Genomic DNA, 27166 nt, shown 5'->3' on the forward strand with positions numbered 1-27166 from the left:
AAAACAACTCACTGATTTCCTTGAAGAAAACAAAGTTCTAAATCCACATCAATTTGGTTTTCGACGTGGATTAAGCACAGAGCATCTCCTTATCTCATTGATTAACTCTCTAAAGCGCAGTGTAGATCAGGGACAACAATTCCTTTTTGTATCTTTGGATATTTCTTCTGCTTTCGATTCAATTGACTATGAAGTGCTATTATTTCGATTGCGAGAATGTGGTATATCGGGTGTAGTTCTTTCTTGGTTTAAGAGTTATCTTACTGATCGTCATCAAGTATTTAGGCTCAATCAACAGTCATCGGCTCCCTAGTCATTTAACGCCGGGGTTCCACAAGGTTCTGCCTTGTCGGCGATGTTATTCAATGTATACCTTGCCCTGATTACAAAGCTCCTAGCCATCATCACTGATGGCTATAAACTTTATGCTGATGACATACAGTTCTATCTTAAAGTTCAAAAGCCCTGGCAGGAAACCACAGATTTATTGCAATTTTGCATTGATTCCATTAAACTGTGGCTAAAACAAAATAAATTATCTTTAAACACTCAAAAAACAGAAATATTACTAATTCATTCTCCATACTCAAAAACCTGTCAAGATACCATTGTCATCGACAATGTTTCATTTTTCATTACCAAGCCTCTCAAAAGTTTAGGCGTTTTATTGGATGCAACCTTCTCTTTTAAACCACAGGTCAGATCGATAATTAAGTCGGGCTTCTATAAACTTCGATTGATTGCTGGTCTAAGACCTTTATTGCACAATCATGATTTTTTGACGGTTGTTCGATCAATAATATTCCCTCACATAGATTACTGTAATAGCCTTCTTGTAGGCTTACCCAAGACTACTTTACAGCCTATTCAACCTTTACTCAATGCCTCTGCTCGACTTGTTTCTTATACGAAATGGACCGAACACATTTCACCCATCCTCTGTAGGATGAATTGGTTACCTGTGAACGTATCGAATTTAAAATCATCATGATTGTATTTAAACTGCTTAATGCAGATACTTCTCATTGGTTGAATGCATTGCTTCAGATCTATAAACCTACTAGAGGGCTTAGATCATCGCAATTAAATTTGTTAGATGTTCCCTCTGTGCGACAAGCGCGTTTATTTTTCACAAGAGAGACGTCCTTTTCAGTTGTTGCTCCATCCTTATGGAATCTTATTCCATTCGAATTACGCTCTTTGGATAACATAAAAAAGTTTAAAAGATCGTTGAAAGACTTTCTACTCCATCGTGCTTTTAATATTTTTTGAAAAATGTGATAACTCCATGAAGGCCAGAAGTTTAGTTCCAATTCAGGGACACCCAGATTGAGTTCCGCTCCAAGGCATGATGTATGGTATATTTCCAATTTTGTAACATCTAAACTGAGTATTGCTCCGAGGTATTATGTATGGTACATCTCCATCTTATAATATCTTGATGGAATTTGTATGAACATGCTTGAAATTGTATGGTTTCTATGAAATTTAATGATTGTTGTTAATGACAGTTGTTTGTCAAGTGTTCTTTTTTATTTTTATTTATTTATTTTTTTTAATATTATGTATGTTTCTTGTAAATCGCCCAGACCTCGTTTGTGTAGGGCGTTTAATAAATTTTAATAAAATGAAAAAAAAAATGAAATGCAACAACTGTACCTTTATAATGGTGAGTTCACACAGGCAAGGCTTAGACAAGGTTGGCTGGAGACAAGGCTTGGACAAGGCTGACTGGAGAACAAGATTGACAGGCCTGACTGGAGATAAGGCGTGGACAAAGGCCAGCTTGGCAGGCAAGCAGACTTGGAGGGCAGGCTTGGCTGGCAAGACAAAGGCAAGGCTGGATACTAAGCAGGACCTGGAACTAGACAAGGGTGAGACAAGGCCAGGCCAGGACTCCAATACAAGCAAGACTGGAGACTGGAACAGACTAACAAGGCTAACTAGGGCAGGACTCGAACAGACAGGGCAAGAGCAACAAGGCAGACTAGGAACAAAGAGCAAAGAACACAGAAGCCCAAAGGCAGTAATGTTTGGAATGGGACAGAATAGGCCCGAAGGCCTCAAGGCAAGGCAAGGCAAGACAGAAGGCCTGAAGGCCACGAGGCAAGGCAGAAGGCCCATAGGCCATGATACAAGGCAAGTCAGAAGGCCCATAAGCCGCAAGGCAAGACAAGGCAGAAGGCCCGTAGGCCACAAGGCAAAACAATAACGAGGGTCAAGTCATGGAGCCAGAAGTGATACCATGAGAAGGCAAGGCTTCTATGGCAAGATGGGTTTACATAGGGCTGGGATTGGACATGGTCAGTGAAGAGGAACTTGACAAGCCTAGGGACGGGACACACTGAAGGCCTTTGCTGTTGGGGAGGCATCATGAAGGTAGGATAAGATTGCATAGCAGGCGAAATCCTAACATGAAGAGGAGCAGGGTGAAGGAGAAATTAGAGAGGAATCTGTGGACTATGAGGAGGAAATGGAGAAGAATCTCTCTAGGTTCCTTTTCCTTTTCTCCTTTCTCACTATAGTAGTCTCCTCCCCCCTCAGTTTATTCTTCACTTAACCTCTCCTGTCTCTGTTACTTCTCCATCTTCTATCATTCTTAAATTCATCTCCCACTTCCCTCTTTAATTTTTTTCCCATCTCCTCCTCCCCCACTCACATTAAAAGTTCTTCTCCATCTCTTCTTCTGCCAGGTTCCCTTCATCTTCCCTGGCTCATGGATTCCTCTCTCTTTCTCCTGTCCGTTCCCTTAGATTCCTCTATATTTAACTCCTCCCTCCATCTCCCCAGGTTCCTTGCTATCTCTCCCTCCTCTCCTTCAGGTTCCTCTATCATGTTGGGGACATAGCAAGCACAGGCATCCTTTCCCTCAACTTCTCTTTCCCCATGGTGCAGACTTCCTTGTGTAATCAGGAAGTAAAGCGAGGCAAAGAGGAACAGCCACAGAAACTCTGTTTTCACCATTACTTTGTCCCTATGCTGCTAGCCTTTCATCACTGCCACTGATCTGATTGTCAGAGAGGAGAGGACGTGGAGGAAGGATGGTCTTTTAAACATAGTAATGTTAGGATAAAAGACAGGAAACAGAGGGTATGACTAAAAGATCAGTTTTGCAAATAGAGAAAGATCATTAGCAGAGTGCCCCAGGAATCTGTACTGGGACCTGTGCTATTTTACATTTATAAATGATCTGGAGAAAGGAATAGCGAATGAGGTGACCTTTGTATAGGCGTGACCACAACTTCAGTTTTTTCTACAGTTCTGGTTGCTCAATCTCAAAAAAAGACATAGCGGACATAGTAAAGGTACAGAGAAGGGTGATGACAATATTATAGAGGATGGAAAAGCTCCCTTATGGAGAAAGGCTAAAGAGATTAGATTAGGGCTCTTTAGCTTGGAAAAGAGATTATTGAGAGGGGATATGATTGAGATTTACAAAATCATGAGTGGAGTAGAACAGGTAAATAGGAAATGGTTATTGGTTATTTACTTTTTCAAATACTAGCATGAAATTAGCAATCATAGGAAGTATTTTTTCACTCCGTGCATAATCAAGCTATGGAATCTGTTGCCAGAAGATGTGGTCAAGGCAACTAACACAGTGGCATTCAACAAAGGGCTGAACAGATTCCTGAAGAAAAGCCCATAAAAAGTTATAAGGCAGGTAGACTTAGGAATCTGCCGAGTACTTGTGACCCGGACTAGCCTCTGTCCGAGACAGGATGCTGGGCTCAATGGACCTTGGTCTGATCCAGCATGGCACTTCTTGCATTCATTTTCCTGTATTCTGTAAATAGGTCAGTGGTCACCCTATTTTCCCATCCGTTAGCATTTATGGAGGAAATCTGATGTTTTTGCAGGCCCTCCTATGAGTGGAAGCGGCAGGTAACTCAGAGGAACCCTGTGGCCCAGAAGAAACGGAAAATGTCACTACTCTTTGACCACCTGCAGTCATCTGAGCTGGCCGAACACCTCACTTACCTAGAGTACCGCTCCTTCAGCAAGATCTTGGTAGGTGCTCTCAGGGGAAGAGGGGAAAATGACTCAACCTATTCTTGTTGACCTGGATCTATGCTATCTGACTTCATGTAATTGGGCAAGATCAGGACTGTCTTACTTTATTATTATTTATTTTTTGATTTATATTCTGCCTTTTGAGACTGATCAGCCACTTCAAAGCAGATTACAGAAGGTAAGCCCTCTGTCCTTAGAGAGCTTACAATCTAAGGGCCTGATTTATTACGGATTTTCTCCCATGTTTAGTAAATGAGATCCTAAAGTTGTACTTGAGGCAATGAAGTGTGAAAGACTTGCCCAAGCTCACAAGGAGCAGCAATAAATTATGAACTCTTTCTTCCCTGGTTTACAGCCTGCTTCTCTAACCTCCAGGTTACTCCTCCATGTCAGCCTCTCCCTGATGACCCCAACCCATGTAATGGGGTAAAAATAGGATCAGCTCAGCCAGTCTTGGTGATGCTAGCATGGTTTCAGTGACAGGCCTCTCTTTCTCGGAGAGTCTCAGGTGGGGAGGAGGATGGATAAGGATTTGGGCATTTTTTCCTGATGTGTGGTGGGGGGAGAACGGGACCAGGGACATGACCTGGGCCTCACAGTGTTGGTCTCTAGTTTCAGGACTATCACAGCTTTGTGATGCATGGTTGCACAGTGGATAACCCCATCTTGGAGCGATTTATTACCCTCTTTAACAGCGTCTCACAGTGGATTCAGCTCATGGTGCTCAGCAAGCCCACCGCTCAACAGCGAGCCCAAGTCATTACTCAGTTCGTCAAAGTGGCACAAGTGAGTGATCCCACCCAATCTCTGCTAGATTCTTTTGCTTTGGTCTGGAACTGTCTCACCTGATGGTGTTCTTTCCCTTTCTCTCTTCTTATGAATTGTCTGTTGGTCTCTTTTTGTGGACCTCTGTGTCTATCTCATTGTCTGTCTGTCTGACTTTTTATGTTTCTGTGGTTATGTGTCTCTCTCTTTAGAAACATAGAAATATGGTGGTAGAAAAAGACTGTATGGCCTATCTGATCTAACCAACTAATTTAGTTTTACAATGCCCATCACTCCCTCAGAGATTCCCTGTTTTTACCCCATCCTTTCTTGAATTCAGATACTATTTTTGTCTCCACCACCTCCACTGGGAGGCTGTTCCATGCAACCACTACTCTCTCTGTAAAGAAATATTTCCTGAGTCTACCCCCTTTCACTCTCATCCCATAATCCCTCATTCTAGAGCAGGGGTGACCAACTGTGGTCCTTGAGAGCCACAGATAGGCCAAGTTTTCAGGATATCCACAACGAATATGCATGCGATAGATTTGCATACACTGTCACTATGGTCTGCAAATCTATCGCATGCATATTCATTGTGATATCCTGAAAACCTGGCCTATTTGTGACTCTCAAGGATTTGAATCGGCCACCCCTATTCTAGTGCCTTCTTACTGTTGATAGGGGCGCATCTTCTGTGTATGGAAACCTTCGAGATATGTGAATGTCTCTATCATATCTCCCCTCTCTCACCTTTCATCTAGGGTATACATGTTTAGATCTTTAAATCTGTCCCCATATGCTTTAAAATAAAGACCACTGACCATTTTGGTAGCCACCCTATGCATTTATTCTAACCAGTTTATATCCTTTTGAATGTGCGGCCTCTAGAATTGTACACAGTATTCCAAATAAGGTCTCACCAGGGACCTATACAGGGGCAATATCACCTCCCTTTTTCTGCTGACCATTCCTCTCCCTATGCAGCCAAGAATCTTTCTGGTTGTGCTATCACTTTATCCACCTATTGGCCACCTTAAGATCATCAGATACAGTCACCCCCAGATCCTGCTCTTCTTTCATGCTGTGATTTATCTGTGTATCTGTCTTTCTTTTTTTCTTCCTCGCTAACTCTCTCTCTCTCTCATTATGGACAGTCTCTCTTTCCATGACATATCTGTATGCCTATCCATGGTCTGTCTCACGATCTTTCTCTCTCTCTTTCTATGGCCCATGTTCATGCTTGTCTCTCATGGGACTGCCTGTGTCTCACACATTTTTTATGGCCTGTGCTGTCTCTAACTCCCTTTCTGTCTTTTTTCTCCCCCCAGAAGCTCCTGCAGCTGCAGAACTTTAACACTCTCATGGCTGTGGTGGGAGGTTTGAGTCACAGCTCCATCTCTCGCCTGAAGGAGACACAGGGTCTTGTCAGCCCCGAGACCACCAAGGTAGGCTGATCCCCAGTTTCTCTTACTTCCGGTCTCTCTCTTTTTCTCTGCCTGTCTGACACACTCTCTTTCTCTTCCCGTCTCTGGGAGATCTTCGAAGGCCTAACGGAACTGGTGACCTCCTGTGGGAACTACAGCCAGTACCGTAAACGTTTCTCCGAGTGTGCTGGCTTCCGCTTCCCCATCCTAGGTGTCCATTTGAAGGACCTGATTGCCGTCCATGTGGCACTGTCTGACTGGTTGGACAAGGCCAAGACTCAAATCAATGGGGTAAAGATGCAGCAGCTATACACCATCCTGAATGAGCTGGTGCTGATTCAAGCCCTGAAGCCACCCTTTGATGCCAATGTGGATCTTATCAACCTCTTGACGGTATGACAGAGGAGTGGGAAGGCAGGGAAGCAATGGATCCCGTTCCTCAACTGATTGCCTAGCTTGGGCTGGGAATGGAACCCTTCTCCCCTGCCTTCACCAACCCTAATGATGCACCTGGTTCCTTTCCCACAGGTCTCTCTTGATCAGTACCGGTCTGAAGAAGAAATCTACCAGCTCTCTCTGCAGCGGGAACCCCGAAACAAATCTGTGGTAAGAAAGAGCACAGTCTCTTATTCCTCTAAGTGGCCCTTGCAGACTAGCCATCAAATATTGTTAGTAAGTAGAACTTTGCAAGGCATTTATTTTGGTAAGGTTTTACCCTCTGTAATCTCTGTCCCTTGTTTGACAGCAGTCAGCAGAAACTTAATGAATGAGGCTTCTCTTATTATAAGAGTTGGTGATGCTTTGCAGCAGCTGCTCTTCAGAGCCCTGGTGGCCATAAGACATCTGATGAAGGATCCAGGGTACTTCAGGTTTCAGGCTCCTGGATTAGTGGTGCAGATTTCATCTAAAGTTATGGGGTTCTTTTGGCTCAGTAGTTCTTCCTCACTCCTTCGTTTTCCAACACATTTGGAACTAAGACTGGGATTTTATGTCATGAGCCTTCATTTTCACAACTAGTCCAGGGATCACTTCTCTTATTTCTACTAGACCCTCCCTCCCATTGCAGTGATTGTCCCAAGGCCACATGCCATGCATTAGGGCACCTTCCAGAACCCTGTATCATGGGCTCTAAATCAAATCACCAAGTGTTGCTCTTATTGATGACCATGGCTCCATCCCTCAGCAGGGGCTGTGAACATTGACTTCTTGGCATAAGCAGCCTCAGCCGATCTGGGAAGTAGAAAATCCGATTCAGGGATCAAACCAGAGACCCTACCCAAGGCAACATACATCATAGCCACTGAGCTACCAGACTGGCCCAGCTTCAGTCTTTTATTTTCTTCTTCTCCCCCACCAACATTTTTTCTGCATCTCATTGGCTACAGGCCTCCAGTCCCACCTGTCTCACGCCACCGGGTCTGATTGATGAGTGGTCTACAGCTGTGAAACCGAAACCAGATCAGGCCATTGTCATCCAGCATATTGAGAAGATGGTGGAGGTGAGCAGGTGTCTGTTTGAAGCCTTCACTTACAAATCATTTAGTTGCTTGTCATTTGACCCCTAGAAGCTCATCTCCTACTCTTTGTCCCCTTCCCTTTTTGCTCCGCACAGTCTGTGTTTCGGAATTTTGACGTGGATGGTGACGGGCACATTTCCCAAGAGGAGTTCAAGAGCATCCGCAACAACTTCCCCTATCTTTGCAGCTTTGGGGATCTCGATGAGAACCAGTGAGTACCGTGGGAGCCCTCGCCAAGGCCAAAAATGGGATTCACTTTTTACTGATTCTGCTCTGAGTCCCCGCCTAGGACCCTGTGCTCTTGAGGCAGGGCTGGGATCATGTGGTGGAGCAGAATCCATGTGTGTGTGTGCAAGGAGAAACCCTGACACTGCTTAAACATGGACAGTTATTTCCACTCTTGCCTTAGGAGAAGGTGGTCTTTCAGGTGGGTTCTCTAGGGAAAGAGACAGTTACAGTCAGGAGAGTGAGAGAGCTTTCTGTGCGGTGATAGACATCATCTTCCAATCAACCCTCCCCTTCCCCTCCACAGTACACAGAAGCAACTGCTTTGGCTGTGAAAATGCTTCTGGTTTTATTTCCTCACAGGGATGGATGGATTAGCAAAGAAGAAATGACATCATACTTCATGAAAGCTAGCTCTGTGCTCAACTGCAAGATGGGTTTTATTCACAACTTCCATGAGACCACGTACCTGCGTCCCACCTCCTGTGAACACTGCAAGAACTTTGTAAGTGCTACATGGGGAGGGGAGACGAGGGGGATACCTAGGATTTATCATCATCCTTAACCCCTTAACACTCCCAGTGCTGGATTTAAGTTTGGCACCCATAGGCAAAGTGCCATGGATGTCGGCACATGGCCCTAAAGCAAGCAGAGCAGGCGCCTCTTTAGCGTGGATATTTGGCACCTTAAAAATTAGGCACAGGCAAAGGTCTAGGGTGCCAACATCCAGGCCTGAACACGCCACTGCACCCTGTAACTCCTAATTTTAACCCCTAATCTTATTTTCCATTCTAATCTCCACCTATACCCTTTAACCTTTTGACTCTTCACTTTCCACACCAAATCAAAATCCTAATCCTTGGATTGGCCTGGTGGCAAGTGCTGCACTGCACTGAAGAGGACCTTGTTTTAATTTCCAGGTCAGGACTCTGTTCCCCGGGCCAATCAAGGTTGCTGCATAAGCAGTGCTCACAGCCCCTGGGCGTGGGCATGGGGGGAGGGCATCTCTGTTATCACTCAATGGCAACACTTAGTGGCCAGCCTCATGATGCACATACCAGAAGGCACTGCAATCTGTGGCCCCTGGCCGAGGAATGTCACTGCAGTGGCTTTGTGAGTAAATTGGCATATTGTCATATGAAAATTAAATTTGCCATCCTGGGTCAGACCAAAGGTCCATCAAGCCCAGTATCCTGTTTCCAAGAGTGGCCAATCCAGGTCACAAGTACATGGCAGGATCCCAAAAGGTTGATAGACTCCATGCTGCTTATCTCAGGGTTAAGCAGTGGATTTCCCCAAGTCCACCTTAAAAATGTAATATGTTAGCGCTACCTTTAACACTCAATCAGGCTGCATCCTTTGATCCCACTGAATACTGTTCAGACCCTGCCTGCATTCTTCTAGACTGACAATCTCCCACCTGCCAAGTGGATACCTGCTTGATTTGGATAAGTGCCCTGACCCATAAGCTATTCCTGTGTGGTTTCTAGGGACACACTGCAACTCACAAAACCCAGGAGTCACACAGTTCCTATAAATAACCTCTATAGACTAAAGACAAAAATACTAAGATCACTCAGAGACCCTTTTGTTGATCACTGATCAGTCATAGACCCAAGGCTAACAAACTAAAGAATTTATTAGAAAAAATGATGGTATGGTGAATTGAAAAAGATGTAATCTGCAAATAACAAGTAGGGAAAGGAATTATAACATTACCGATGTAACAAGTGCACAGTAAACCTGCACTGAAATTCAGAACACAGATTTTTAACCTATTCAATAAAAAAAAAAATTTGCTCCTGATGCAGTATGCTAATATATCAGGAGTTAAAAAAAACCCATGCAAACCCAAGATAAAATGTATACTCAGCCTTTTGCATAGGCTGAGAACCCATTTTAACTTAGAGGGGAGAGGAGAGGAGTTTATGTACACAAATAAGCACCGGTGATCTAGTGATCTATGGTACAGAAAAGAGAGGCAAAGTTTAAATCAAGTACAGTATTTTAAGAAATACAAGGGATGCTCAGTTATGAATGAATTCTGGCAATCCTTGCTTCTGATCTTGTCAATGGAGCAAGATCCCTGGTGGGAATGGAAACCTTGATCCAGTGTATCCCATCTGGACTCCCAGTGTTGCTGTTTCCTGAAAGCCTGTGTAATCCATATCAATAGAGGAGTCTTCCCTCTCCTCTGGCTCAGGATTTAGTTGCACTCCCTATCTCCTTTCCCTGTGCTCACTACCTCATGGGCCATGTTCCTTGACTGACTTCAGCAGCAGCTGCAGTTTGTCATTCTCCCTCTGGCACTCGTCTTCCTGGTCCCTCGACAGTGAGTTTTCTAAAGCTGTGCCAGAAGACATCCAGCCACATCTTACATACAAAGAAATCATCAACCTGTAGTAAAATGTAATGTTCATCATATCTATCCTTTTGTCCAACCTGATGAGATTTATGTGGGTGTTTTTAAAAGTAGTTTAAAAGAAAGCTAGAGGAAGGGAAGAGATATGTGCACAAAGCACCTTTGTGCATATACATTTGGAGTGCAAGGCCCCTAGCACAGATCCTTACCAGCCCCATGCACTAAGGGTTGCCAACATTTCCACAGATCAGGACCAGGCACCTGGACACTTGAGGATCGGGGTTGTGGTGGGAGGGTGGAGGTTAAGTCCCTTCCCTGCCATCCTGACCCCTCCCCTCCCTGCATTTGCATAAATTTGCATATATTTGCCCCGGAACCTGCCTCCTCTTTCCCATCCCTCCGTTCCTTGTTTCACCACTGTTTCTCTTCGCTCCCCTCTGCCCCTTCTATTTCTCTCTCCTTCCTCCACCCCTGTGCCCTTCAGTCTCACTCCCTAATCCTATGCCCTGTGCTCTTCTCTCTCTCCTCCATTCTCTACTATTGCTACTTATTTCCAGAGAGTTACTAGATATAGGCAGTACTGTACTAAACTGACTGAGGAACAGAAAATAAATATAATTTTTTTAATATGATGTTGGAGGCACCTTTGGCCGAGCAATGCCCCTTAGATGCCCTTGGGAGTCCCTGGATGTCCAGGTGGCCCTTGCCCATAAATGGGGCTAGAAAAGTGCCAAATGGCTAAGTCATGCAGGAAGGGCTGTAATAGTTCCAGAAGCAGAGTGAGGGTTACAGGGCTGTTTAAGGAGTCCGATGTTTGTCCCAGCGGTGAAGAGGCAGACGGCTTCTGCTGGGAAGAAGAGCTTCATGTTGGCCAAGGGGGCAAGAGTGGGAGCGCTTAGCAGAGGCTCCATACCTCTCTGTGTCGAGGCATAATACCTAATGCTTTCACCAGTATTGGATTTACATGTGAGGGTGCAAACCAATGTGCACAGTTTAATGCACACATTTTTCTTAAAAGCTCCTTGGGCGCAAAGTCGGTGCAGAACTGTGGTGTAAAACTGTGCACTCTGCTGAGCACAGCTTATTACACCGATCTCTGAGTTTTATTGTAATTAGCCAAAGCCTGGGGGAAGCACAATTGATGGCTGACCATAGGGTCTTCAGTATCGGGCTACTGCACTTCCCAGGCCAGACTAAAGATTTCTGACAAATTGTTATCCAGCTGTTCCTGGAGCCGGTTGTGTAGAACCAATCATAACCCAGAGCATTGGTTTCCCTAACTAATAACAGGGAACTACATTAACACACTCACAGGACATTACTATGCCATGTTCCCCCCGAGGAAACTGAAGCAATAGTTCAAATTATAGCACAAGGTTTAACCTCTTCAGTCCTGGTAAACCCAAAGGCGAGTCCTTCCCTATACACACAGGATGCTGCAGAAGTTTGAATGTCACCTGCATGTTAACGTAAGAGTTTGCAGGGCGAGTTCTCACTAGGGAAGACACAGGGCCTAGGGGCAGAACAGGGAATCACAACAGGCATGCTGATTCCCAGGGTGCCCCAGATATAAAATTGTTTCACAGGAGCAGGAGAAAGAATCCTAACCCTTCAGTTTGCACACCTGAAAAGCCTAACCCTTAACTATCCACTCAGGTCTGAACCCCAGCACTTACCCCTCAAGCCCCCGCATAGCTCAGAATCTGAACACTCACAGATACTGTGCCCTCTCTCCTCCCACCCTCTCTCATGTGCTCCCCTTCTGCCCCTCTCACCTCTTTTACTCATCTTCCATCCCCACCTTCCTTCTCTTTCTTTGTGTTCCTCTCTCCCTTTGTACCTCTCTCTCCCCATGCTTTCTCCCTCCCCTCTTTTTATGTTTCTTTTTCCTCTTTCTCTACTCCTTTCCCCTCTCCATTTCTACACCTCTTCTGTCCTCTGTTTCTTCCTCTTTTTTATCTCTTTCTCAGGCTTGACATCCATTTTTCTTTCCAACAGATCCTTGGAATCTACAAGAAAGGACTCAAATGCCGTGGTAAGTCACTTCCCTCTTCTTTAATGCACACCATGAAATTTGGCTCTGATTCTAACCCTGCACAGTCCAGCACTTCCCGGGAAGGGTCTGGCCATATATACTTCACTCCTCTTTGCTTGATCCCAGTCATGGAGTCCAAACGCAAGGCCTGCCCAACCAGGTTGGACCCAAGGTCCATCTCGCTCAAGCAGCCCATGTCCAGACAGTGGCGAGCCACCGGGCTCAGAAATTTAGCCAGTCATACTCTTCCAGTTTCCTGCCAGTATGATTTGGGGGTGCCCTGAACAGGGGTGATGCCCTAGGCTGTTCTGTTAAACAGTCTACCATCAATCCATCTTCCATGAGACTTAGAGAATGTTTGAGTGATAGGATTTCGGCTGTCATGGTACCTTATAATCTTTCTGAGGTTGTTGGAATGAAACATGGAGTACCACAGGGATCAGCTTTGACTCCCCTGTTGTTTAATTTGTTTGTTTTTTTTTAAGGCCATTGGAGGCTTTGATTTGTTCTTTGGGATTGAAAGGATCTTTGTATGCAGATGGTATTCAACTGGTGGTCCCTTTGGGGGGAAGATCAGTCTATGGTAGTATAGGAGGTTAATGAAGGGTTGCAAAAAATTTCACATTGGTTATTAGATAATGGGTTGTTGTTGAATGCATCCAAAACTGAGGCGCTGTTAGTTAACGTGAGAGAAGCCACTTGTGACTCAGTAATGTTCAAATTTGATAAGAATGAAATTGGAACAGTGGCAAGAGTTAGGGACTTAGGAATCTTGTTAGATTCTGATTTCATTCTGAAGGCACATATTGCAGGAGTGGTATGGAGAGCATGCCTTAAGCTGCGCCAATTATGCAACTTATGGGCTCTGTTGAGTAGACTCAACTTTTGTAAGGTTTTTCAGGCTTACTTATATATAGAAATGAAATGACGGCAGAAGAAGACCAAATGGCCCATCCAGTCTGCCCAGCAAGCTTCGCAGTTTTTTTTTTTTCTCATACTTATCTGTTACTCTTGGCTCTTAGTAACCTTTTGGTTCTATTTCCCTTCCACCCCCACCATTAATGTAGAGAGCAGTGTTGGAGCTGCATCTAAGTGAAATATCTAGCTTAATTAGTTAGGGGTAGTAACCGCCGCAATAAGCAAGCTACACCCATGCTTATTTGTTTACCCAGACTATGTAATTCAGTCCTTGTTGGTTGTTGTCTGTATATAGATCCACTTTTCTTCATTCCCTCTGCCGTTGAAGCAGAGAGCTATGCTGGATATGCACTGAAAGTGAAGTATCAGACTTCCTCCCCTGCCGTTGACACCTGTATTGGATTCTTGTAATGCAGTGCTAGTGGGTCTACCTGCTAGGTCTCTCCGTCATTGCAAGTGGTGCAGAACATGGCAGCACGATTGGTTTCTGGTTGCTCCAGGAGGACGAGTGCAGCTCCTTTGTTATGTAGGTTACATTGGCTGCCAGTGAGAATGTGGTTGAAATGTAAAGCGATGCTGCTGGTTTTTAAGGCAGTAAGGGGAAAAAGGGGTGGGATATTTGCATCAAATGTTGAAACCTTATGTAGCATCTTGAAGGCTCAGGTCTGAAAATGATAACCTTTTGCAAATTCCAAACTGGAGAAAAGGCTGTTAAGGTGAAAAGTTGCAAGAGAATGTTTTCAGCGATGGGGGCAGAACTCTGAAATTCTGCACTGAGGGAGGTTAGGTTGGAGGAAGACTATGGGGTTATTTAGGGAAAAAGGTAGAAACATGGCTTTTTAGGCAGGAAGCAGTTTCTAGGTGCTGGTTGGGAAAGGAGGAACGTAGTAGATGTTAAGAGGCTGTATGAAGATGGCTTGAGGCACAGGTATGTCAGCAATGTTTGTTTAGGGGTAGGGGAGGAATTGTAAATGTTTTTCAGGGAGGTTAGGGATATGGGTTTTTTATTTTTTTAAATCTTTATTTTCAATTTTCAAATATTAGATACACAATCAAAAAATATTAACTTCCAACTTACATTTACACTTTCTGAAATCACATTCGATATACAATTTTTATAAGGAATAACTAATCCATAAATTGTCATACCTGACATATTTTAACTTAAAATTTTGCATATTCAAATATAGAAAGGAAAAGAGACAAAAAAGTATCCTCTAATCTTTCTCTGTTAGATTCCTCACATGGGTTTTTTTTAATGTTTTTAATGGTGAAATGTTTGTATGTTTTCATTTGTTGTAAACTGCCTTGATCTGCTTTTTAAGTTTGGAATGTGTGGAATATAAATATTAAATGAAATGAATAACAGCCCCCTCCCCATTCACTTTCTGTGGTACCTTCCTATTTTATATGCTTCCATCAGGTCACTCTTGTCCCCAGTCTTCAGTTGCCTCTTTTCCGGGCTGGTCTTGTTGCTGTCCTGGCTGGGTCTGCGTTCGGCTTTTGGATCAGTGCCAGAACCGGCGTGGTCAGGGTGGGAGGAGGGAAAGGATTGATGGGTAACAGAAGATTTCTCCCCCACCCTTCCAACTCCACGATGGTGCTACCTTCGCAGTCTCTCTCATTGCAGCCTGTGGGGTGACCTGTCACAAGCAGTGCAAAGACCTCCTCTCTGTGGAGTGCCGGAAGCGTACCCAGAGCGTCAGCACGGACAGCCCTTCCTCTCGCCAGGCGCGCTCCTTCAGCTTCTCGCTGCCCGGCCCGACCCAGAAATCGCTGCAGCACAAAGGTACCCTATGATGTAGCGGCAAGGAGAGGGGGGTAGCAGTCTCGGCGAGCAGACTTCACTCTAAGATGACACTGAGGCCCTTATTGGGGGAGAATGGATGAGTAGGGCTAAGTTCTTTTGGAACATGAGATTGAAAAATAAGACTAAGACTAGATGGTGAATGGTTAGTGATGTTCATAGAGTCAGCAGGGATAGGTTGATCCAGAGCTGGCTTTGCCTTATTGCATGCATGAACTTGTAGTTCTGATTTCCCATATTGCAAAAAAAAAACAAACCCAAAAGTGGTATTACAAGTCCCAGGATAGAATGAGGGATGGATCCAACTGGCAACCCTTACTTCTGTGCAGAGGGCCTCTCCTCTCCCACCTCCTTTTATTACTCATTTTGTCCTGGGATAAGATTTAACAAGGTCTCTACTACTTAACATTTCTATAGCGCTACTTGACATATGCAGCGCTATCAAACAGCTATCCCCTGCTCCCCGCCCCTGACATCTTCCTTAGCTGTACTTTTGATTTTAGGCTTTCCCTTCTCTGCCGCCTCTTTTCCTGGAGTGGTCAGGGATGCCCATCTCTTCTCTGCATCATCAGGAATGAATTTTCAAAGCCTTCTGATTCCACCCCCCCCCCCCCATGCCCTCTTTCCTTTTGTTTGTGTAGTACAGACAGAAAAAGCTTGACCTCCCCCATCTCTTCCGCCCGCTCCCCCCTACTCACTAATCTTGCTTCCTGCCCCAAGCCCTAGAGCTGTATCCAGTTGTAGCAGATAGAGCAGGCCTTCCTGTTTGTGTAAGGACGCAGCAGGGAGGGGTGAGACGAAGGAGAGGAGAGGAATGGAAAGGGGGAAAGGAAGACAGAGCGAGTGCAGGAGGGGGTAAAGGGTGTAGGAGAGAGGTGAGCAGAGGCAAGCGAGAGAAAGGGAAAGGGGAAAAGGCAGGATTGGAGGAAAGAGGACAGGATAGGAAAAGGGAGGATCAGGAGGACATAGGGGGTGGAATGAGTCCCCTGTGAGGAAAGGCTAAATCTGTTAGGGCTTTTCAGCTTGGATAGGTATTTACTAATGTAAATACCTATACCTAATGTTATTCTCTTTCTTTTCTTCTCTCCTCCCAGTTCTATTACCTTGTTATTTGTAACTGCTTCCTTCTACACAAATAGGTTATTGAATTGTTTACTGTACACCCCTGTTATATGTAAACCGGCATGATGTGTTTGCAACATGAATGCCGGTATATAAAAATTTTAAATAAATAAATAATAAAATATGATAGAGGTCTATAAAATAATGAGTGGAGCAGAACAGGAAAACATGAATAGGCTGTTTATTCTTTCAAAAAGTACAATAGAGGGACACAAATGACGTTACTAGGTGATACATTTAAGACAAATAGGAAAAATATTTTTTTACTCAACGTATAATTAAACTCTGGAATTTGTTGCCGGAGGATGTGGTGAAAGCTATTAGTCTAGCTGGTTTTAAAAAAGGTTTAGACAGGTTCCTGGAAGAAAAGTCCATAAATCATTATTAAGGTGGACTTGGGGAAATCCATTGCTTATCTCTGGGATAAGCAGCCTGGAATCTGTCGAGCTTTTGGGATCCTGCCAGGTACTTGTGACCTGGATTGGCCACTGCTGGAGACAGGAAACTGGGCTTGATGGACTTTTGGTCTGACCCAGTAAGGCAAATCTTATGTTCTTAGGAAAAGATAGGAGAGGGGAGGAGAAGAAGTAGAGAGAGTAAAGGGGGTAGGAAGGGGAAAGAGAAGGATTAGAAAAGAATAAAGAGATGGAAATGGGTTTGGCAGAGGAGGGAAGGGAAAGATGGAAGAGTGGGACAAAGAATTGGTGAGGTGGGACAGAGAAAGGGGAAACCCAGGAAGGCTCTGCTTCCTTTCATCATAAGCCTCTCTATCAGACACAATTCTCCTCAATCTGGAAAAAGGTCAACCTTGCCTCCTGGCACTTCTGGATCTTTCCTCAGCGTTTGACACCGTGAACCACTCATGCCTCTTACAGCGTCTAAAGGACATTAGCATCACAGGATCAGCATTCAAATGGTTCCAATCGTTCCTTGAAAACAGGATTTATAAGGTCAAGATAAACAACAAAGAGTCTCAACCGATAGAATCCAAGATGGGGGTACCACAAGGATCATCCCTCTCACCCACTCTTTTCAATATTTATCTCCTCCCTCTCCTCTCCTCTCTCCTCTCTTCTCCTCTCCTCTCCAGGAACCCCGGTATATAAAAACTAATTAATAAATAAATAAATAAATAAATAAATAAATAAGAACATAAGAAATTGCCATGCTGGGTCAGACCAAGGGTCCATCAAGCCCGGCATCCTGTTTCCAACAGAGGCCAAACCAGGTCACAAGAACCTGGCAATTACCCAAACACTAAGAAGAACCCATGCTACTGATGCAATTAATAGCAGTGGCTATTACCTAAGTAAACTAGATTAATAGCAGTTAATGGACTTCTCCTCCAAGAAGGACTTGTGTGCACTGTCTGCTTAGGACAAGGTGTGTGGCCTGGAATTCAAAAGCATGGCCTGCTCTCTGCCTCCTTGGGAGTTGAAGGAAGGGAACAATGCCACATGGCTCTCCTCACTTACTCTCTTCTCTCTCCCTTCCCCCTACTACTCAATCCTGTCTCCTCCCCTTTTTAACCCCCTCCGATCACTTCACTCACAGACTGCCCCCTCTCTGATCATTTCACTCACATCTCGTAGTCCCTCTGATCCCCTCACTCACACCCCACAGCACCTTTGATCCCCTGGCTCACTTTTTCCTCCTTCCCCCCCCCCCCCCCCCCGCACATATCACAGCTGCTCCGATTCCTTCATTCACTCTTTTTTGTCCTCCCACATCCCATCACTCACTCTCCTTCTCCTGCCTCCGATCCCTTCACTTGCTCCCCCCATATTCCCTCATTCACACTCATCTGTCAGCAGAGGCGGCAGGGCCTGGGATGATGGCGTAATAAGCAGGAAGACAACACACATGGGAGTAACAGAAGCAGTGGGGCACACAGGCATTCACCCTGTGTCTTTTTTTTTGTTTTGTTTTACCTCGGCGGTGGTCCCTCAGCTTCCTAAATTGTGCTGAAAAATTGCACAAAAATCAAAGCCACGTGGCTGCCCTTGTCTCAGGGTAAGCAGCTACAACAATCTCTGTTCTTCTCTGCTTCCTCCAAGAGCTGGAGGGCCACATAAATAATCCATGCAACCACTGGCTCTGTTCTGTTTCCTCAGGGGAGCTGGAAGTGATATACACTGCTGGCTTTGCTCCACTTTCTTGGGTCCCAGAAAAAGGTAGCAGAACACCATTCTGCCAGCAATTAAGCCGTCAGCAATGAACACAAAGAAGGGATGAATTAGCACAAGTTTGAAAGCTGTGAGCCGTAGTGCCATGCATCAAGGCCAGAGTTGAAGCCTCGACATTCGGCACTACGGCTCACAACTTTCAAACTTGTGCTAATTCAAGCTTTTTTTTTTTTTTTTTTTTTTAATTATTTTTAGTCATTTTCAATAAAATAAGATAGTATACACAATTGTATCTCAAACATCATTGTACAAATAATCGTATGCAATGGAACAGAGTAACTACATAGATATTACCTGAAGACACCTTTCTTGTGACAATGGTACAACAGTGTACATAAGCAGTATATCTTGATGACAAAAACCGAGTATGGAAAATACAGGGATAGTGACGAGGCAAAATGAATGGACTGCAATTCAATGATGTTTAGTACAGAACGAGTAGCTGCTAATGTGTATCATCCAGTACAGATTGCTATGAATAAGACAACATTAATTCAAGCTCTTTTTGTGTCTGTCCTTTGCAATATCACCCCTTCCCCTTCTGTTCCCTGCAAGGAGAGGTGGGGATGATGAGGACCAAGAGGGGGAAGGGACTGGATCAAGGAGTAGAGTGGCTGTTCCCCTCTCTGTAAGCTCCAGGCTCAACCTTTCCTTGCTGGCTGCCTGGCGTGAAGGGGCTGGAGAAGAATACCTGTGCTGGAACTGCGTTTCTGCTGTTACCTCACAAATGTTCTGCCTCCTGAGCCAGACCCTGATGGCAGAGTTTGGTTACAGACCTGGGAAAGGATGCCTCCCTCTGATGGCAAAGAGTTTGGCCACCTACGATTTCAGGCCTTGGGGGCCTCTCTGTGATGGGCGGAGTCTTTGTCTTCTCTGATTTCAGGCCTTGGGGGCCTCCCTCTTGAATCTCTGGTTTCAGGCCTAGGGATCTCCTTCTGAAGGGCAGACAGTCTGGGCCTCCTTTGGTTATAGGCTTCAGGGGGGGAATCTTCCTATGGGGGCTGGTGGGCAGAGAGTCTGGGCCTCCTCTGATTACAGGCCTGGGGGAGGGGGGTACCTCTCTATGGTGGGCAGAGAGTCTGGGCCTCCTCTGATTACAGGCCTGGGGGAGGGGGGTACCTCCCTATGGTGGGCAGAGAGTCTGGGCCTCCTCTGATTACAGGCCTGGGGGAGGGGGGTACCTCTCTATGGTGGGCAGAGAGTCTGGGCCTCCTCTGATTACAGGCCTGGGGGAGGGGGGTACCTCCCTATGGTGGGCAGAGAGTCTGGGCCTCCTCTGATTACAGGCCTGGGGGAGGGGGGTACCTCCCTATGGTGGGCCTTGGCAGCCTCCCTCTGATGGGCAGAGAGTCTGGGGCTCCTCTAATTACCGTATTTGCCGGCATATAGAACGCATTTTTTCCCTGCAAAATAGGGGAAAAATATGGAGTGCGACCTATGCGCTGGTAATCAAAATTAACAGCGTCCGGTGCGGGGGGGAGAGGGAGGGCGCGTCGCCTGATTGGTAGGTGCTGGGCAAAAGGGGCTTGCTGAAGCACCGGAGAATGATTAAGTTCCAGAGCGCCCTCACTCCCCGACGCCACAGCGTCACTTCCCCCCCCCACCGGACGCTGTTAGTATTCTGCGACACTTAGCAGCTTTAATCCTCCTGCTCTGGCAATGGGGAAGCCAATATAGAAAATTATTTTTTCCTTAAATGTGTAGAAAAAAGGGGGTGCGTGTTATACACCACCGCGTCCTATACGCCGGCAAATACGGTATAGGCCTTGGGGAGCCTCCCTCTGGTGAGCAGAGAGTCTGGGCCTCTTTTGAATATAGCCCTGGGGTGAGGATGGGATGAGGGCTTCTTCTGATGGCAGAATCTGAGCCTTCCCCCGTCTTTAATGACTAGCAGTTCATTTCTGGGAAATGTAATTAACCAGTGAGAAACAAACATAAAAATTAAATCCTCGCTTTTACACCATCTAGTGCTCATTCTGAGCAGTGCAGGCACCAATAATTATCTTTTGTACTGTAGAATATTAATACCATCGGTATTCACAGGGGCAGGCAGACAGGCAGGGGCAAGCAGGAGGTAATAAAGAGAGATTCAGGGGCGAAGGGGGTAGCCGGGGGGGAGGGGGGAGGGAGGGGAAGCAGGGGTAATAAAGAGAGATACAGGAACTGCAGGGATGAGGAGGGGAAGCAGGGGTAATAAAGAGAGATACAGGAAGTGCAAGGGTGAGGAGGGGAAGCAGGGGTAATAAAGCGAGATACAGGAACTGCAGGGGTGAGGAGGGGAAGCAGGGGTAATAAAGAGAGATACAGGAAGTGCAAGGGTGAGGAGGGGAAGCAGGGGTAATAAAGAGAGATACAGGAAGTGCAGGGGTGAGGAGGGGAAGCAGGGGTAATAAAGAGAGATACAGGAAGTGCAAGGGTGAGGAGGGGAAGCAGGGGTAATAGAGAGATACAGGAAGTGCAAGGGTGAGGAGGGGAAGCAGGGGTAATAAAGAGAGATACAGGAAGCGCAGGGGTGAGGAGGGGAAGCAGGGGTAATAGAGAGATACAGGACGTGCATGGGTGAGAAGGGGAAGCAGGGGTAATGAAGAGAGATACAGGAAGTGCAGGGGTGAGGAGGGGAAGCAGGGGTAATAAAGAGAGATACAGGAAGTGCAGGGGTGAGGAGAGGAAGTAGGGGTAATAAAGAGATACAGACAAGTGCAGGGGTGAGGAGGGGAAGCAGGGGTAATAAAAAGATACAGGAAGTGCAGGGGTGAGGAGGGGAAGCAGGGGTAATAAAGAGATAAGGAAGTGCAAGGGTGAGGAGGGAAGCAGGGGTAATAAAGAGATACAGGAAGTGCAAGGGTGAGGAGGGGAAGCAGGGGTAATAAAGAGATACAGGAAGTGCAGGGGTGAGAAGGGAAAGCAGGGGTAATAAAGAGAGATACAGGAAGTGCAGGGGTGAGGAGGGGAAGCAGGGGTAATAAAGCGAGATACAGGAAGTGCAGGGGTGAGGAGGGGAAGCAGGGGTAATAGAGATACAGGAAGCGCAGGGGTGAGGAGGGGAAGCAGGGGTAATAAAGAGAGATACAGGAAGTGCAGGGGTGAGGAGGGGAAGCAGGGGTAATAAAGAGAGATATAGGAAGTGCAAGGGTGAGGAGGGTAATAAAGAGAGATACAGGACGTGCAGGGGTGAGAAGGGGAAGCAGGGGTAATAGAGATACAGGAAGCGCAGGGGTGAGGAGGGGAAGCAGGGGTAATAAAGTGATACAGGAAGTGCAGGTAGGCCTGGATTAATAATAGGCATACTAGCCTGTGTCTAGGGTGGCAAAAATCTTGGGGGCACAGGCTGGCTGAAGATGTGCTGCCTTGCAACTGTTCTAAATCTCACTCAGCAGAGAACAGCCCTCCGCTTCTTGATCCAGCCCCTGACCCTCCTCTCCCAGGCTGTGTACAGGAAACAGAAGGGGAGGAGATGAGCCTGGAGCAGACATAGCAGAGCAAAGAAGAGCTACTCTGCACCCAAATCTAATCCCTCCCCTCCTGACATTCAGGGATAGGTGAGAAGGGCATGAGCTTGGAGAAGACAGAACAAAGGGAGATAATTTTGGGGAAACTAGGAGGGGCTGAGGAGGGGATCATTGGGGTTGAGGAGGGAGGCTGGGGGATGAAAGGGGATCAGCTGGAGGGCATGTGTCTGTGTGGGAGAGAGAGGAAAATGGAGGGAGGGAGACAGTACTTATCCCCTACCTCTGCTACTCCCTCTTCCCCTTCCAGAATCCAAGAATCTACCTCCCTCTCCATCCTCTTCCCCAATCCCCAATCTTCCCCCTTTCACTTTTTCACCTCATCCTTATTCCTTTCTCTCTCTCTTCTCCTTTCTTCCCTCCATCCCCAGTCCTTTTTTTTTTCCTCACACTTCTCCTCCCATCCCTAGTCCTCTCATCTTCTCCTCACCCCATTCCTGGACCTCCTCTCTTACTCTCCCCGTTCTTCAACCTCTGTCGATCCCTGAGACCTCCTTTCTATGCTGATACTTGAGATCCCTTTTTCCTCTTGCAATAAAAAACCAAAATCCTAAAATCTGTCACTGAGTGCAGGGGAGGGGGAAATGGGGCAATAAAAGGATACAGTAACCTTTGAGTGGAGAGCAGGGCAGGCAGGGGCAATAAACAGATCCCAATCCTGAGATGTCTCATTACTCTGCTCATGTGCTTTTGTTTTTCCATTGCAGATGAGGACTTGCAGGTGGTAGAAGACGGGGTGTACGATGTTCACCTTTAAGCTGCGATCACTGCTGCAGACACCCCCCGACCCCTTTCCCCTACCTCTGCTACAGGAGAAGTAGCAGTTTCCATTGCAGATGCTTGTCTTGTGCCTTTGGAACTCTGCCCTGTGGGGTCCCACAATGGATGGGTAACCAGGTCCAGGCCAGCTTCTGCCTCAGCATGGTGACGTCCCCTTTTCAGCTGCCCTTGCCAATGCAAGATGGGGGAGAGGAACTGAAGTCAGGAAAGGTTTGAACTGCTACCCTCTTGCAGGTGTGTAGCACTATGATATAGTGCTACATACTCCCCCCCCCCCCCCCACACACACACACACACAATACCAGAAAGGAGAGGACAGCACTTTCTGAATAAATAATTCATTTCTCTGTCACTTGGCAGTTTGTGATTAGATAAATATTCTCTTCCTTACTTTCTGCCTCCCCTCTGGGGGCTCTAACAATCCAGGATCTTGCTGGATCTATTGGTGAGCACAGTGCATGCATGAAGGTGAGGTGGCAGGAATCGGGGGACAGGGTCAGAGGATATGCTCTCAGAAGAGAGCCCCAGATGTTAGACACAAATACAGCACAGACAGCTGAAGAGTGGATCTTATTTATTAAAGCTTGGTATTCTGCCTCATCACTAGACCACAAAGTGGATAACAAAGGCTAGAAGAGTGCCAAAACTAATACAGACTATAAGAGCATCCTAATCTCATGGTCATCGCTGAAAGTTCTCAACTTCAAATCTAAGACCCCCTGTACCAACCCGAATGCAACAAGACTTCTTCTAAAACTCATGAGGACGGTCCATACATTTTTGCTCAAAGAACTCAGCCATTCATTTCTTTCTAAAAGAAGGAAGGTAGTGGGGAACCAGATGAATGTGAAGAAAGAATGAATTCCACAGAGTCGGGCCAGAAGAAACAAAGGCAGTGGGACGAGTAGTTTTTAGTTTGGTCAGCGATAATGGAGGGGCCACTAGCAGAGCCTGCATTATGGAACATGACCATCTGCTTGGAAAGTAAGGTATAAGTAGATCTGATAGGTACCGGTAAGTAGGGCCAGCCTGGTTAAGCCCTTTCAGTGAATGGACAGGATTTGAACTTGGTCCTCCATTGAATCAGCAGCCAGTGGAGCTTCCCCATAACTAGTGCAGTACGATCTCCCATCTTGGCACCCATCGGTATTCATGCTGCCATGTTCTGGATAAGGAGGCATCACAGAACATCAGGTGGGAGGCCCCAGTGTAAACTGCACTAATCATTTTGATTTATAACCAGGGCAACAATGATATGATGAACAAATAGGGCCTAAGCCATAGCAAGCACAGAAATGTTTCTCTAACAAGAGAAGAAGAAGTCAGAACTTTGACTGACAATTTGGAATCTAAATAAACTCAAAAACTATGGACTCACTGTATCTCTAGGTTTAAGTTCTGTAGCCAAACTGAATAGGAAGAATTTCAGGGTCGTCTCCCTCCTGCTCACCCATAGTTATTTAAACTTAGGTTCAATCAAGCTACTTAGCAATTCCCAGGAACAAGAATTTAGCCTAGCTACCTCCTGATCATTATCCATGTGCCCAAATAATTGGATGTCAGCTGCAAATTTATTTAAAATATTAATATTCTGCATATTATGAAATACACTGCTAAGGGTATTACACATTTTAAATATTAAACATAAAACAATAGTTGATGACATCGTAGCTGAGAATGATCTTAATCAATCAATCTATAGGCATTCAACAGCACTCAGGGTAAAACTGACTCTTGTGGCACTCCACATAGGATGGGTCACAGCGCTGAACAGAAATGATCCCATCTTACATTTTACGATCTGATGTAAGAAAGAGTCAAACCAACGAAGATCAGCTCTGTTGATGCCATTATGCTAAAGCCACTGAAGTAATAAGAGAGATACAGACTCTATACATTATGAAATCTGGTGGACAGGTTTCGCAAGACAGGGAGAGTATCCCTGCCCCTATCTGACTGCATCCAAAAACTATTCCACCTCAACCAGGGTGGAACCAGACTGCTGGCACTAACCTTTAAAAAGGAGATAGAGCAGCTTTTAAACTAGAACAAAGGGGAAAGCCGACAGTCGCTCAGCAGCGCGTGGTTCAGAGAGAGGTATCTTCAAAGGATACTAATGATGCATTAGAATTAGGGCATCCCGACAGTGACGTTCCAATAATTTGAAAAATAGTCCAAGTGCCTGTAAATAAAAACTCACCTGAGCTAAAAAATTCTAACATATCCCTATCAATTAAAAAGCAGAATGAAAATACAAACAAAAAACAAACTTTGAAATGTTTGTATGCTAATTCCAGAAGTCTAAGAAGTAAGATGGGAGAATTAGAATGTATAACAGTGAATGATGACATAGACTTAATTGGCATCTCAGAGACATGGTGGAAAGAGGATAACCAATGGGACAGTGCTATACCGGGGTACAAATTATATCGCAATGACAGAGAGTAGCACCCGGGAGGCGGTATGGCGCTTTATGTCCAGGATGGCATAGAGTAAAACAGGATAAACATCCTGCATGAGACTAAATACAAAATTGAATCTTTATGGGTAGAAATCCCTTGTGTGTCAGGGAAGACTATAGTGATAGGGGTATACTACCATCCACCAGGTCAAGATGGTGAGACTGACAGTGAAATGCTAAGAGAAATTAGGGAAGCTAACCAAATTGGTAGTGCAGTAATAATGGGAGACTTCAATTACCCCAATATTGACTGGGTAAATGTATCATGGGGACACGCTAGAGAGATAACGTTCCTGGATGGAATAAATGATAGCTTTATGGAGCAATTGGTTCAGGAACCGACTAGAGAGGGAACAATTTTAGATCTAATTCTCAGTGGAACACAGGACTTGGTGAGAGAGGCAACAGTGGTGGGGCTGCTTGGCAATAGTGATCATAATATGATCAAATTTGATTTAATGACTGGAAGAGGAACAGTGTGCAAATCCAAGGCTCTTGTGCTAACCTTTCAAAAGGGAAACTTTGATAAAATGAGAAAAATTGTTAGAAAAAAACTGAAAGGAGCAGCTACAAAAGTAAAAAATGTCCAAGAGGTGTGGTCATTGTTAAAAAATACCATTCTAGAAGCACAGTCCAGATGTATTCCACACATTAAGAAAGGTGGAAAGAAGGCAAAACGATTACCGGCATGGTTAAAAGGGGAGGTGAAAGAAGTTATTTTAGCCAAAAGATCTTCATTCAAAAATTGGAAGAAGGATCCAACAGAAGAAAATAGGATAAAGCATAAACATTGGCAAGTTAAATGTAAGACATTGACAAGACAGGCTAAGAGAGAATTTGAAAAGAAGTTGGCTGTAGAGGCAAAAACTCACAGTAAAAACTTTTTAAAATATATCCGAAGCAGAAAGCCTGTGAGGGAGTCAGTCGGACCGTTAGATGATCGAGGGGTTAAAGGGGCACTTAGAGAAGATAAGGCCATCGCAGAAAGATTAAATGATTTCTTTGCTTCAGTGGTTACTGAAGAGGATGTTGGGGAGGTACCCGTAATGGAGAAGGTTTTCATGGGTAATGATTCAGATGGACTGATTCAGATGCAACTTCTGCATAGGCATTGATGAAAATCCGCTATGGTTGTGGAACAAAGTCCATAATATTGGAGAAGGTGAATAAGAACATAAGAACATACGAAATTGCCATACTGGGTCAGACCAAGGGTCCATCAAGCCCAGCATCCTGTTTCCAACAGTGGCCAATCCAGGCCATAAGAACCTGGCAAGTACCCAAAATCTAAGTCTATTCCATGTTACTGTTGCTAGTAATAGCAGTGGCTATTTTATAAATCAGCTTGATTAATAGCAGGTAATGGACTTCTCCTCCAAGAACTTATCCAAATCTTTTTTAAACCCAGCTACACTAACTGCACTAACCACATCCCATGGCAAAAAATTCCAGAGTTTAATTGTGCACTGAGTGAAAAAGATTTTTCTCCGTTTAGTTTTCAATGTGCCCCATGCTAACTTCATAGAAAGCCCCCTAGTCCTTCTATTATCCGAAAGAGTAAATAACCGATTCACATTTATCCGTTCTAGACCTCTCATGATTTTAAACACCTCTATCATATCCCACCTCAGTCGTCTCTTCTCCAAGCTGAAAAGTCCTAACCTCTTTAGTCTTTCCTCATAGGGGAGCTGTTCCATTCCCCTTATCATTTTGATCGCCCTTCTCTGTACCTTCTCCATCGCAATTATATCTTTCTTGAGATGCGGCGACCAGAATTGTACACAGTATTCAAGGTGCGGTCTCATCATGGAGCGATACAGAGGCATTATGACATCCTCTTTTTATTCATCATTCCTTTCCTAATAATTCCCAACATTCTGTTTGCTTTTTAGACTGCCACAGCACCGATGATTTCAATGTGCTATCCACTATGAAACCTAGATCCTTTCCTGGGTTGTAGCACCTAATATGGAACCTAACATTGTGTAACTATAGCATGGGTTATTTTTCCCTATATGCATCACCTTGCACTTATCCACAT

The 27166-nt window shown here is 45.2% G+C and overlaps 1 protein-coding gene across 8 annotated transcripts in view; it reads left to right on the forward strand.

The window, feature by feature from the left end:
• Window positions 1-24042, forward strand: part of RASGRP2 (RAS guanyl releasing protein 2) — a 49650-nt gene extending 25608 nt beyond the window's left edge. For all 8 annotated transcript variants that reach the window (XM_029612800.1, XM_029612795.1, XM_029612799.1 and 5 more), the window contains 11 exons: window positions 3861-4011; window positions 4627-4800; window positions 6111-6227; window positions 6318-6599; window positions 6735-6812; window positions 7592-7705; window positions 7819-7934; window positions 8312-8453; window positions 12309-12345; window positions 14894-15052; window positions 22592-24042. In XM_029612800.1, the coding sequence (XP_029468660.1) occupies window positions 3861-4011; window positions 4627-4800; window positions 6111-6227; window positions 6318-6599; window positions 6735-6812; window positions 7592-7705; window positions 7819-7934; window positions 8312-8453; window positions 12309-12345; window positions 14894-15052; window positions 22592-22641 (1420 nt within the window). In that variant the 3' untranslated portion in view covers window positions 22642-24042. The remainder of the gene's footprint in view (window positions 1-3860; window positions 4012-4626; window positions 4801-6110; window positions 6228-6317; window positions 6600-6734; window positions 6813-7591; window positions 7706-7818; window positions 7935-8311; window positions 8454-12308; window positions 12346-14893; window positions 15053-22591) is intronic.
• Window positions 24043-27166: the final 3124 nt, after the last annotated feature.

This window comes from Rhinatrema bivittatum, chromosome 8 (assembly GCF_901001135.1).
Source record: "Rhinatrema bivittatum chromosome 8, aRhiBiv1.1, whole genome shotgun sequence".
In the NCBI taxonomy this organism is placed as follows: Eukaryota; Metazoa; Chordata; class Amphibia; order Gymnophiona; family Rhinatrematidae; genus Rhinatrema; species Rhinatrema bivittatum.